This window comes from Diadema antillarum, unplaced genomic scaffold, assembly GCF_040938485.1.
Source record: "Diadema antillarum isolate AM-2024a unplaced genomic scaffold, OU_Dant_1.0 scf00000092, whole genome shotgun sequence".
NCBI lineage: Eukaryota > Metazoa > Echinodermata > Echinoidea > Diadematoida > Diadematidae > Diadema > Diadema antillarum.
In genome coordinates, this window is record NW_027270981.1 from 337,409 (window position 1) to 351,376 (window position 13,968).

Genomic DNA, 13,968 nt, shown 5'->3' on the forward strand with positions numbered 1-13,968 from the left:
AATTATTAACAAAGTGTTGTTAATGTATTTTATATCGATGATCTGGTTCTGTATGATGTAATGTTAGCATTTCATGTATTGTGTGAATGTATGGAAAGAGGAAGGGAAAAAAATCATTATAAAAATCATCTGCGGTTAAATACCAAAATCTAAAGTTATATAAATGAATGCCACCACGATGAAACACGGTAAATGAGAAAAAAAGCGTGGGGTATAGGAGATGAAGACAGACAGACAGACAGACAGACAGACAGCAGGACAGAGTAGGACAAAGAACAAAGACACAAAAAGAATATTTATGTGTGAATACCTGTGGTTTATGTCAATGTGTTCATGCCTACGCAAGCGCAAATTCAGCTACCTGGTAATGAAACCTTTCGCAGATCAAAATCTGACTTTTTTTTCTCTCTCTCCTTCCTTTTTTTTTCCATTTTCCTTCTCATCTCTCTCCCTCCAGCGATTGGAATGAACGTTCTCAAATGACAAAAGAAACAGATAGATTGTGGGCATGGGGCTACAAACTTGTGTTTGTGCATAGCTCCGCGACTTAAAGTCTTCAATCCCAAGCAGCAAGTTGATCGATGAATCACATCTATTAGACGACCTTTCTTTCTCTCTCGTTCTCTCTTATCATCTTTTAGATTTGTACTTGGCAAAGTTAAGAGGCGGGCGTATAGATTAGAAGTGCCCCAGGTTTCTGTCCTCCTCCCCCCCCCCTCCCCCCACCCCGCCCAAGAAAGGGGAAAAGCAAAAGAAACGATAATGTCGTAGAGACGAGGTTACCTTTATTGTCGCGTGTCATGTCCCGTAGGCTGTCCAGAAAGCTGGAGGTACGCTGGCGTCCCGTCTTCAGCAGCCCGCCTTTCTTCGGGCGCTTTTGCAAAGGATCTGCATTGAAAAGTGAAGTAGAAGCAAAGTGAGAGGACATTGACTTGTAGTATACACCACTGGTATACACTATGACGCAGGTGGGGTTTCGGGTATATGAAACATAAACGAAAAGGGCGCGTTACGTTTGATGACAAGATGGCGTACATCAAAGGAGCAAATACATGTACACACACATTCACCCATATATATACACACATACACACACACACACATAGTCGTTCACACACGCACGCACACAAGTTGATTTCAATTTCAGTTATACGAAAGAGACAAGTTAGTGTTCACTGAAGTTAAGTGTAAGGTGGTCGGTTGTCATGGAGTGTATGAAGCATGTTTCCAACTTGTCTGTAGTTGTTGGTGATCTCGACATAACAGTCCTGGGGTCCGTTTCATGAAAGTCTTGTGAGAGACTTTTTGCATTTTGCTCATAAGGCACACTTATGAGAGACGTCATGAAATGGCTTTTTACTTTTCTTTGAAAGTCTCTCATAGCTACATATACCGAAGCGACTTTGGCCCATCTGAGATTTATGTAAAGACTTTTGTATGATGAATTCATGTAACGGACCCAAGGTCGCCAACTTTGACATTTTATTCAATTGTATTTAGCATTTTTGTTTGTTTGTTTGTCTGTTTTCTTGATATTAGGAAAAACAGAGAGGTAGGCCTACGACTCGATATTGCATGCCAAAATAAGTATTACGTATAGCACTGCAAGGTTCATGAAAACTATGCAAACAAAATGAATCTCGAGACAGAATGATGTAGGAAGAATGAGTTATAACTAAACGCGGAAGTGATAGACACATTCGCATTTTAACATACCTTTTAACTGTAAAGTGAGATGACATAAAGAATTTCATATGATTTGCTCACTACAGCTCAAAATTCAACCAGGCCGTTGCATATTACGCTACACCAGTCCTATTCACGACATTCAGGATCCGGTGATCTTTTATCCTCAAGCAAGAACTGTATGGGAAGCCATTTAACCATGTCTATGTCAATGAGTCAAATGCGTAAAAATTTCACACACAACCCTATATACAGAACATTAATGAGGCACACAGCGGGTTAACGGTTGCAAGGCGTAGTCAAAGAAATAGAATCCACAGCCATTGGTGTATAAGGCAAAGGTTTTGACAGTATGTTTTTAGGACGTATGACAAGAAAAAAAATACACCATTGATAGAGCAATGAGATCTTGTTACACGTGACATCCATTAACGGAAAGTCTAGAAAGCCGCAGTCACTCCCCGGAAGAAAGGAACGAGGCCAACGTGAGAAGACGAATTAGTACGTTCATATCATATGTAGACAGCCATTGAAAGCATTCGAGGACGTGGACAAGAAAAGGAGCGAATTGATTACGAGGTTGCTTGCTGCTGCAAAGTTGCATCCGTCGAAAAAAATTGACAGCGTGACAGTCATTAAAGGTATTGTTTACCATTGGGAGCAGTTGTAGGTCAGTTATTTCACAAAACAGCATATAAAAAATATGCATTAAGGCTTAGAATATAAAGAGATATCACTATTTTTCTGAATAAACCATTACTGTACCGACGGTTTAGTCTCGAAACAATTTCATTATAACTATTGTTCAAATTTGGTGTATTTAACAATACTTTAACGTTGATTTATATATACTGAATAACATTTTTTACATTGGTTGTTTCTATCCCTAACTCACATTTAAGAACTATTTTGAAGCACAAAAGCTGGGTTTTTGTTTCATCTGCAAATGGTAAATAATGCCATTGAAGGAAAGTGTCTACACACACATACACCACGTACACAGTCATGTCATACACACACAGACCATGACAAACGGACACACACAGACGTACACACATTAGTGAACAGGATGTTTACGAACTATGCTTTGCAAATATCCTCTAATTATGCCGCAATTCGCTACATGGACAGTGGATTTGCTACACCAACAAGACAAAAATCACATGTCCAGCATTCTTGTTCAATGGTAGAACACGACGCCATCATGATAAACAAAATGTTCCAAAGACGATTGTCTTGACATTCTGAATGGATCCACCAGTGTCTCTTCTAATGTTCGGATGGGATTGTTGTGAGAAGGGGGATTCGTCGCAGCGGATATACAATTTTATTAACAGCATTGAACTATGAAGACAGTTGTTTACTGTCATTATTGTGTTTTGCCGGTATCTTCATCATAAAGATACAGGATATGAATACATGGAATGCAATTGATTCTGCACTTTAACTCTCTCGGCGCCAATGAGTGAAATACACACATATTTCACACACAAACCTACGAACAGGAAAGTAATGTGGCACGCAAGGAGTTAAGCAAGTCCCCCCTCCCCATAAGGTCGTTGGAGTCGTTGGCTACTTTCTTGCAGAGTGCCTCAATATCAACGTATATAAAACAATCAGTCTTATAGCCTGCAGTCGTACTGACAGTCTCGTCTGGACAGGCTGACTGATCACCTTGTTGACGAATCAAATTAAATGACACCAGGTGGCTATATGCTGCGAGGTAAAGTTATCCGTGATTTAATACCGGTGAATGATATCGGAGAAAGCCATGCGAACCACATGATGACGACAGGGGTAGGTAAAGTAATGTCATGTGCGTGCATGCTTGGTCCTTTTGAGTAATGCAGTGTGGCAAATGTTTCCATTATTTAATACTCCCAATAATATTATTTCCTCTGCTCATCCAAAGTGGAGCAAAAAATGGTCGTGTCGAAGACACATGCTTTAAAAAGAAAACATGACTTTCGAGTTTTCAGCCGGAGATTCTTTCAGGGGGGAGGGGAAGTATTGACACAAACTACGAGCACACAAACACACACACACACACACACACACACACACACACACACACACACACACACACACACACACACAGACATACTCACAGAAAAAAACCACTTTCCTCGGTTCCCGTTATTGAATGAGCAGATGCCGTTGATCATGTTGTAGGGCCAACAGGCATCACAACACAATCAGTAATCACACAGCGGAGACGCAGATATATCTGGGATATTGCTCGGCAAATGAATGTCGATTTCATTAACCTTGTTTCATGTAAATACCCATTAAGGCAGCCGTGTTTATTGCTCCGATACATCGGCCATAAGTCGACGGTAAGAGGCGCTTTGAGGGCAGTTCGCCAAAGCAATCTGCACACGTATACCTCCCTCCTTTTCGTATTGACACAAACGAATGGTGCGTTGTTCGTCATTTCCAAATGGAGAGCCGGAGAGGCCACAGTCTGCTTCTGGCGGCAAGTAACGACCAATTTCAAGGCGCTTACGTGGACAGCCCCCCCCCCCCCCCCCCAAAAAAAAAAAAAAAAAGGAAAAAAATGTGTGCCGCAGAGCCATCAGAACTTTGGCAATTAACAAATCCTACAGAAGAAGTGTTCAGTCAGTCTATTGGTGTTGTGTCTAAGGAGTGTGCAGAAACTGCTGAAACAAACACCATTATGATTGTGAAGAACAAAATAAATAAATAAAAAAGAAGAAGAAGACAACTTTGAAGTCGATTCCCAGCATGACTTTGGAGCATTCGTCTATTGTGCACGTGGAAAACATCCGATTGCATTCCCGACAATTACTGTATGAGAACGTCGTCCAAGAGCGTTGCTGGTTCATTTCAGTTATCATCGGATGATTCTTCGGGGGGATGCACGCAGGTGTATGGGGATGATTGTGGAGGTGGGATACAACTTCATCCCTCTTGCTTTAATCTTACTCGGTTAAAGAAGCATGGACGAGACAGATATACCGAGGATCTGAGAATGTCTACTTGGTTCCCCCTTCCCTCTTCCTCCACCATTCTCTTTCTCCCTCCAACCCCCCCCCCCCCACCCCCTCCGTCACCAACCTCGTGGCTCTTTTTCTGCCCCCCTCTCCCTTAATATAATTCTCCTGGTCTGGTGTGTCCTGTCATTTCGACTCGCTTTATATTTCCTTTGTTTTCTGTTAAAAAACCCCAACAAAAGCCGTCATGGGAGCTATTGTTCTCTTTCTCTTAAATGGCATCAATAAAATTTAGCTCGTTAAAGTTCAGACGAAGAAAGAAAATGACAGTTTTCGAACAATAGAAATTAGCGAGATACCTTTGTTTTCGTAGAATTATCGACGCGATTAGCATCATCAGTGACACACTATTTTTGGTGAAGAGAATCACGCAATGATTATGTAGCCTTCCCAGTAAAATTACCCATCATACTCCAGTAGGGAGATTTTCGTTCAGAGGAAAAAGGAACAAGAGTCAAATGTATGTTCATCCTCTTGTCGCTTATTCTTCTCTTTTTTCGTCTCCTACTCTTCAGTCTGTGTCCATGTTCTTCTCCCACATCTCTCCTTTACTACAGATTACATAATATATAATATAGGAAATGATGCATGTAGACGTGGTCTACCAAAAAAAAGTCCTCTAGGCGAATTTCTTTTCTATGATTGTAATAATTTATCATCATTTCTATTCATGTGACTATGAACATTACCTTGTGTCCATGAACATTGCTATTTTTTTTTTTTACAACTATGCATCATTACCATCAATTCTGTGTCAATCGATGTTGCTGTTACTTTTACTGACATTATTAGACCTCCTTCTGTTCATATCATGTCCCAGTATACAGTTCCACTTCTAGTTAATAGCAAGCACAAACCCTGTAATAGCACTAACAGATCTCTCTCCCCCTCTCTATACTGGCGATGACCCATACTAATGATGGCGATTAGCGCCCTGGCACAAATTGGACGATATTTTGGAAACAAAATTGCGCGCCGTTTCAAATGCCTCCCATCACCCCTTACACCCGTCCACCTCCCCCTCCCCCCCCCCCCCCCGGCCACACACACACACACACACACACACACACACACACACACACACACACACACACACACACACACACACACACACTTCACAGTCCTTGTGTATTGTATCGGTTTTTTCTTTTCTTTCTTTCTTTTTTTTTGCGGGCAAGATGGCGGAAGTAATTATGTTGCTCTAGCCCGAAGGGTGCTTCTCTCATATCAAATCGTGGCGCCCAAATCGCAGCTCTGTGATTGAATCAAGACGAGAGGAAATCCTGCAGGTGACATTGCCTAGTCTCCAACGTACAGCCCTGTTTTGTGGGGGGTTTTCTTCTCCTTCCTCCTGCAGAGAAGCAACTTCTACGACTGTGTTGGCATCAATGAAAGTTCTCTCATGCAGTGTAGGCCTACGTGTATTTCTGTCCTGCTGATGTTATTTTGTTGGTCGTGCAAATGTGTTGCATGTAATTAACGTTCTCTATGTAATTACTACTAATTGCGTATAATTCATCTGTATACCAAAATAATATGTGTGTATTTGTGTGTGTGCGTACACACACACATTCATAGATCGGCAACATCACGACTGCAATATCGCGGCGCATCTCCATGAAGCGAGCAGAACGGCTGTAACGGGAGACTACTGGGTACCTCCGATCCAATGTCTTCGATACAAATTTGTTTTGCGAACTCAATTTGCTCAAGTTGAATTCGTTCCTCACAAACCAAAGCGAGAATTTGTAGGCAATAGAGAATGACAACAATTACGTACTTTGCTTTGCCTTCCTTTCCTTTTTTTCCCCCTCAGTGTTTCTTTGCCTAACCTCAGGAATGTAGCTAGACACTGTAATTATGCACCTCATTTCTCTTTTATTTTTTTCTCACTGCCATTTTGTGAAGTGCACTTTGCACTAGTTAAGGCAATAAGAGTGCGATCTAATCGTCGCTAGAATTTACCGTCATCCTCTTGAATAAAATCATTAATCGCAAGAGTGAGAAGGGGAATTAAGTCAAGCAACTGAGAACACTACGCTGGTGGGACAAACTAGACTATGATGCCATATTAAAGCAGGTGTGCGCGTGCACACATTTGGTTTTAGGCGCATACAATACACACCCGCTGTTAATAGTGCGTAAACCATATTTTCCAAATCATCGTTCACCAGTAAAGTTAATCAGCGAAGAGCATGACAGTTTGTGGAAACAAGAATAGCAAGTCTGTGATGCAGCGAGAAGAAAGAGTTCAACACAAGGGGGGGGGGTAGAGACAGAGAGAGAGAGAGAGGGGGGGGGGGGGGGAGGGGGAGGGAGATTGGGCAGGGAAGACCGAAAGAGCCTTATCCTTTTTTGCGCCCACCATGTGAACTTTTCCGTGTCATTAAAAGTCAAGCCTCGATAAACATGGCAATACGGCCTAGAATAACACGACACCCACGGACTCTTTGTGGTTCTGAGAAGCCCATAAAGGGTGTAATCTACGGTAGATCCCAAAGCAGCAGTAACCAGCCACAGCTGTGGGGAAAACAAATGGATCAATATAGTGGAAGACTGCATTCAGCAATGGCCTGCTCATCACGCATAATAAATGGATCTTCCTATACGAAATAGATGTCTTGACAATTTCATCGTTTTGATCGGCGCAAGCGGGAGAATGAAAAATTAGAAGTTCGATTACGGTATGGGGAATTAACTACAAGAATGCATGTCACCTGCGAGTGAGTGACAAATATCTTACTATTTTTCTTAAATAGGTGTTTGAATTCGGACTCCAGATTTTCTAATGGTCTTTTAAAATCCGCATCTTATCTTCTAGCAACTATCTAGACTATAGCCACTGTGCAATTATTATTGATGATTGTATATGCTGTCGGCTTACACCGCAAGAGAGGATACTTTTATTCGTGCTGTTTTGAAATTACAGTCATGATTCATATGATACTTTAATCAGAAAGCCTCTCTGAAGTTTTTGTTTTTGTTTGTTTGCTTGTTCGATTGTTTGTTTGTTTGTTTGTTTGTTTATTGTACTTCAAAGTGATGTCATACAGAAACCGCAGTGTCAAAGGGTTGTTTATCGGCAGCAAGCGCAGCTAACCGCGTAAACATCGGAGTCGTCTTTGCGCTGACGAGTAAATTCATACGAAAGATCAGATTTGTGGGTTATTCGTTATATAAAAAAAGTTAATCGGTTGAGATCTCCTGATGAGGCGCGCAATTTTGCGCGGAGCATTCAATTTTCTCTCAAAATCTCATCAGGCGGAAGGTGGGTCGACATTTCCAGTGACAGTTAATCACTAGGAATAAGGTCACGGCGGAATGTTTGGATATCTAGCACCGCATCTGCAAAGGGTACCGTGGCGTTGAGTGGGCAAAAAAGCAAAACAAAAATCCCATGTCGGCGGTGGGGTCTGCCCACGCCCTTTGCACAAGAGAAGGAACAGGGGAGAAAGGGCGGCAAACCGGCGGGTTGGTGAAAACATGGCATAGGGAGAAATAGTGGAAATGAAAAAGGATATTGCAAAAGGGACAGCGTAGGAGAGAATCAGGCATGTTATTAAGTTTTAGCGAACTTGACCTATATGGAACTTTACAAAACTTTCCTGCTGTTAGGGAAAAAAAAGTCGATATGACCAAGCCCCGGAATACGTCATGCAGGCATGGGATCGTTTGTGTGTGTGTGTGTGTGTGTGTGTGTGTGTGTGTGTGTGTGTGTGTGTGTGTGTTTGGATGTGTGTGCGTGTGTGTGTGTGTGTATGTTTGTTTGGTTGATTTAGTCATCATATAATGATGCTACAATTAGACGCTTACACACTGCAATAGCTTGCGAGACAGCTCTACATTAGTCAAAGACTAGTTGGATACATTACAGCATGCATCACTATACCCCTAGAAATATGTTCTGCAAACAAAGTTTAATATATTGTATTTCTCTTATACCAATCTTCATTAGATATGACATCATAAGAAATCCTGATCAATTATTTCTAAAATGACACCTCACTTGCTATATGATCGGGTGTTCCTGGAATGTGCAAAACAGCTGAGTATTAAAGGAAAAAGATCAAAAGTGAAAAGTCGCAACAATTCTGTTACTGAAAATGTACTGTTTCGAAGAAAAAAGGCTACTGTAACAAGAAATGCAGAAATTAATCAAAAACTCCCATTTCCTAAATATTAAATGCTTGCTTGGTCAGCCTTTATGTTTAATTTCAATTTGCAGATACTACTGCAGGTTTAAACTTATGGATGAAGCCTGGAATCTACTGATAATCCCACAACGCATTCTTTTCAAGCACATGCCTTCCCTAAAAAGACAAAACAAATGGAGGTTATACTGTTTGACATAACACGTGTGCTCCATTTTGCAATATTTCACATTTGATCTTTCCTCATACTCAGTCATACTGTGCATTATAGGAATGCAATTTAATGTAAACAAGTGAGTTGTCATTGTGAAGAAAATTAATCAGGCTTCTTATGTCACATTTGAATGAAATGATGCAGTTTTACGAGAAATATGATACATCCAGCTGGCCCTAATTTTTCGGCTCACGGTTTGCTACTTCAAAATCCCAATGAAGACCAAAACTCTCCAATCAAATACATATTATCAGCTGATGTCAACATGTATTAAAGTGACAAAACTGTAAACATTTCTGCAAATCAAGATGAGGATCTTTTTCGTTTTTGTTTTTACTCTTCAAAAAATATATTGATTATGTAGGGCGTTCTAATCATAAAAAAGCATATATCCCTACTCTTATTTTGTCATGTTATGTTTTTCTTTTTGTCATTTTCCGAGAGAAAAACTGATTTCATTATTTTACAGTGATATGAAGGGACATACTCATGTGTAAGTGCCTCACGTTGTTTTGTGTTCTCTTGTTCTGTTTATTTTTGGATCTGTGCTCTGCACAGAATCCAACTTGATCAAATTGTAAGACATCTAATAACATTAGCGACCAACTCATCTCTCTCTCTTCCTCTCTTTCTCTTTCTTTTTCTCTCTCAAATGGCGTAGTTTGGTTGTTCGTATGCAATGCATCCTTGCAGTACTAATGGCCATCAAACCGCAATGGTCATGTCTTTTCCAGATTATGTAAACAGAGTCGAATGGTTCGTAACGCTAAAACAGAGTGACAAGACAAAACAAGACAAAGTCATCACACAGGATATGACAAAGCCGCAATGTGAGGCAAATAGAGGTGTATAGAGAACAAAAACAAAAACAAAACGAAAGAGCGAAAAAGGAAACACAATTAGAAAGAAAATAATGGAAGGAGAAAATGTCATGGACGATGATTTAAACTGTCATTTAGTCGATATTACAGCCTCCTTTAACCGCAAATACGGTAAACAGCAAGGCACAAAGTAATGAAATAGATGAGGAAGAAAGCAGAAAAACAAGGAACAGGTTAATACGAAAAAATACTTTTTATTTGTTTTTCAGTAATCTTTATGAATTGATTTCTATGATTTCACATAACAAAAACATTCATTTTGAATGTATAAACACAATATACAATCGGCAATGTTTTGAAAAAAATATACACGTACACACATGCGCGCGCGCACACACACACACACACACACATATATTATATATAATGTATATATGTATATACATAACATATATATATATATACATATATGTATATATATACATTTTTATATATATAATAAACAACAATTGTCTTACTCATCCTTCCTCGTGCAGTTTATGCCATGGTTACTTCCCGAATGCGTGTATATTCTAACTTTGTAATTGTAACTTTGTAACTTAAATTTGTAATCGTAACTAACTATCCGAAAATGATAACAAAAATGAGGCGCGTGTCTCTGTTTGAGCAAGCTGTGTTCAAAACAACAACAACATCATCACAACAACAAAGAAACAGGGTTTGCAAAGAATGAAAAGAGAGGGACAGAGTGGACGACATTGGGGAAATAGGGTGTAAGATTATGGGGGGGGGGGTCTTTGAAAGTGACCACCGGGCATTAGACAAGCTCCTGCGAACCACTGACCTCTCTCGCGAAAAAAAAAGAAAGAAATGAAATCGTCATCATCGGCCATCCAACCTAATCGATGGCGTGCATTCCCTCTGATTTTCTTTTGTTGTTAATTTTTACCTCTGCTTTATATCCCTGGGCTTTAAAACATTTCGTGTGATTCTAGCACTGAAGAAGAACAAACGATCAAAATTTGAAGGAATCGTGAGGAACGTTATAAAGATGCGCAGTGTTTTACCCGATGCTGTGTCGTCCAATTAATGCTTTCCTCTGCCTTTGCATTTCCCTTTGAAAATATTAGCGTTATTTCTTTTTCATTTCCTGTCTTCATCCGTGTTTATTTCTCTTTCTCCGCGCACGACCATCGTAAGAAACGATCTAATGTCTGTCCCGAATGATTGGAGCGAGATCTTTGAGATCTCCCAAGTCATTTCTTTCATGAAGATATTGATTGAGTCGTGATCTCTCGCAGCTGGAAAAGCTTGCCTGGAAACAGAACGCCGAGGAATCCAGATTGATTTCTTCTCATCGGTTTCTTTTTCTGATGTACCTCATGGTATGATAGTGCTATTGAGTTTGTTTGTTTCATCGCCACCTAATCACCCGCCATGGGGGTGGATTTTGGCCAGGGAAACTCGCGGGTTGTACAGCTGCGCAAACCGCCAAGAAGTGTGGGTGTCAGCCACCCAAGCGCTCTCCTATACCAGTATCGCTGAAGAAAATTCCTTTGCACCCTTTGCTTAATTGAGCGATTGACGCAAGAGGACACGGAGAGGCACAACAGACCAACCACATGTTGAGAAAGAGATACTCCCCCGAGAAAAAGTGGGACACTTCGCTTCACGTCTATGAGGAGGGGGGGGGGGGGGGGGGTATACCCACCTCTCTTTCCCATCTCTACAAGAAAATAAAAGTAGGAGGAGGGGAGGTTAAACAAGACAAATATCGCAGAGAATGATGAATGGGTGGTGGAGTGAACCCAAACCTTGGCGGTTTGGACGTGGTGGACGGTGGTTGATTATCAAGGTTCGCGGGAAGAAAAATCGTCGCTACTTGGGCAAAAATCGAAGTATGTCTATACCTCAAAACTTTCCCATGGAGCTATTGTGGTTGCTGTGGCAACCGGTACCTATGGGCAATAATATGACTTAACTTCAAGCATGTGTAGTTGTTTGCATGAGTTGCGAGTGAGGGCGTATATCTTGGATGTTTGACGGACCGTGGTTCCAGAGGCAAGAGCAGGCCCTATTTGTCTTGTTTTAAAGCGCATCAATATACTAGTACAAGGGGGGAGGGAGAGGGGACCCCGTCGCCACGAGGCAGAACTCCAAGCGAATACAATACTGGCGGACTGGCTTTTGGTGGGTTTTTAGGTTTCCTTCAGGTATTACGTATACAGTATGCTTTCTTTAGCAGCCAAACTTTCTTCTTCATTTTTTTTTTTTGCCAAGAGCATATCTGTGTGTATGTGCGTCTGTGTGTATGTGTGTGTGTGTGTGCGCGCGCGCGCGCGCGTGATCAATGATCATTGCACGTTAGTAACGTAACGATCTCGACAATAATCTTGTGCTTCCTTTTCCTTTTGATAAACATTACAAATGTATGTCACATCTTTTGTTAAAGGTGCACGTAGTTATGTCGCTTTATTTGTGTCTGCAAATGTACGATGTTTATAATACTAGTAGCAGTGATAGTCATTTTGTTGCTGTCATTTTATACTCTATAAGAGTAAAGAAAGTAAGAATTCTCCATGTGTTTGATCACTATAGAGGTGTCTTAGTGCTGGGCTTTGTGCTCCCTTGCGCTATCTAATCTTACCGCATTGACTTCAAGTCATTTCATCTTGTATACAAGCGTAATAACATTTCGCTCTTGTATAACAAGTGGAGAGCTGTATGATGTATTATACGTGTATAAATGTATGACTGTATCCGCGGAGTAAACCTGTGTGAATCTGATCATCAGTAGATATGAAAAAACAGGCTCCATCTGGTTGAACATAATTGTTTATATTCCAAAGGAATGATGCAGTCGTACCCTCCTAATGCATAGTTTTGTAAATGTCTGTAAACATGAAAGGCCAGTTTAGGGTGACTGAGCAAAGATGGCGCTGAATTATCTTCGGTCTCAGTGTATTGCCATCAGACGTGACTGATGGCGGGTAATGTTTGTCCTTTCCCGCGCTGATCGATGATCAACACCCGTATAGCTCGTGGGGATGTGCGATTCTTGAAAACTTTATGGATGCTAGTGACAGGCTTTCAATTTGACTTGCCTACCGTCTTGTCGCCCCCTATCTTTAGTACAAACCGGGAGACGTGATACTGAATTAGCGAGAAAAATTTTCACAAGCGTATATAATGATTATACTGCATTTGACATACAGTAGTCTTTGCTGGTCCAGTAGTTTCGTTAATATCCCTCACAAGACATTCATATTGCTAGAGCGTGTGATCTAAAACTATACAGCACTCAGCGGGGAACAATTTAAAAACAATTTGACGACTTTGAAGGAGAAGAAAAAAAAACGTGTTGGATGGACAGATAGATAGAACTGTCGCGTGTACTTGCAGTTGATGTGAAGGGAAAAAAAAGAATCCATCTCATGTTTTTCATGCGATGTACCTAATGTGAAGAGATGTCTAAGAGGGAAGAAATGTTAACACGCTAGGTCCAAAAGACGTAAGGAGTAATCGAGATAAGTGTACACAATCCATAAGCTAGTATACGTAGTGATCCTCATACTCTCCATTACAGTGAATTATACATATATTCTAAATGGAATTTCGTACGGCATATATAGATGGCACTGCACAAGTTAATATGATGTCATCGCGCTCAAGATACATTTACGTATAGCATCACAGTTATCAATGTCAATATTAGAAATACAATCAGAGAGCGCTGGAGGTTAATTTGTGAATAAAGAGTGATATATGGAGGAGACGTAAAAAATGGAAAGAAAAGGACCATGAAGAGACCGAGAAAGAGGAAGATGAGGTAAGGTGAGGTAAAAGATGAGTCGGACACAGGTTACTATGGTTACAGAAGAAGAGAAACCCTGATAGATGCGGACAGTCGGACGCGATGGATGAGAAGCAATTGAAGAGACGATAGAAAACGTCGGAAAGACAGTTAAAAAAAGGAAGAAATTCTATCGGCCTCGCTTTCAAATAGGGCTTTGGCTGTTTGGGCCTGCGGAGCGAAGTGCCTTTGAAAATGGCTCGGCGTCGGTTTAGCAAGCCCATGCTGT

General features: G+C 40.8%; 1 protein-coding gene across 1 annotated transcript in view; it reads right to left on the bottom strand.

Annotated features, from left to right (window-relative positions):
* LOC139718295 (uncharacterized) overlaps positions 1 to 13,968 on the bottom strand; it is a 132,661-nt gene that overhangs the window by 45,800 nt on the left and 72,893 nt on the right. Inside the window, exon 3 of the mRNA XM_071629779.1 lies at positions 784 to 888. Within this exon, the coding sequence (XP_071485880.1) occupies positions 784 to 888 (105 nt within the window). The remainder of the gene's footprint in view (positions 1 to 783; positions 889 to 13,968) is intronic.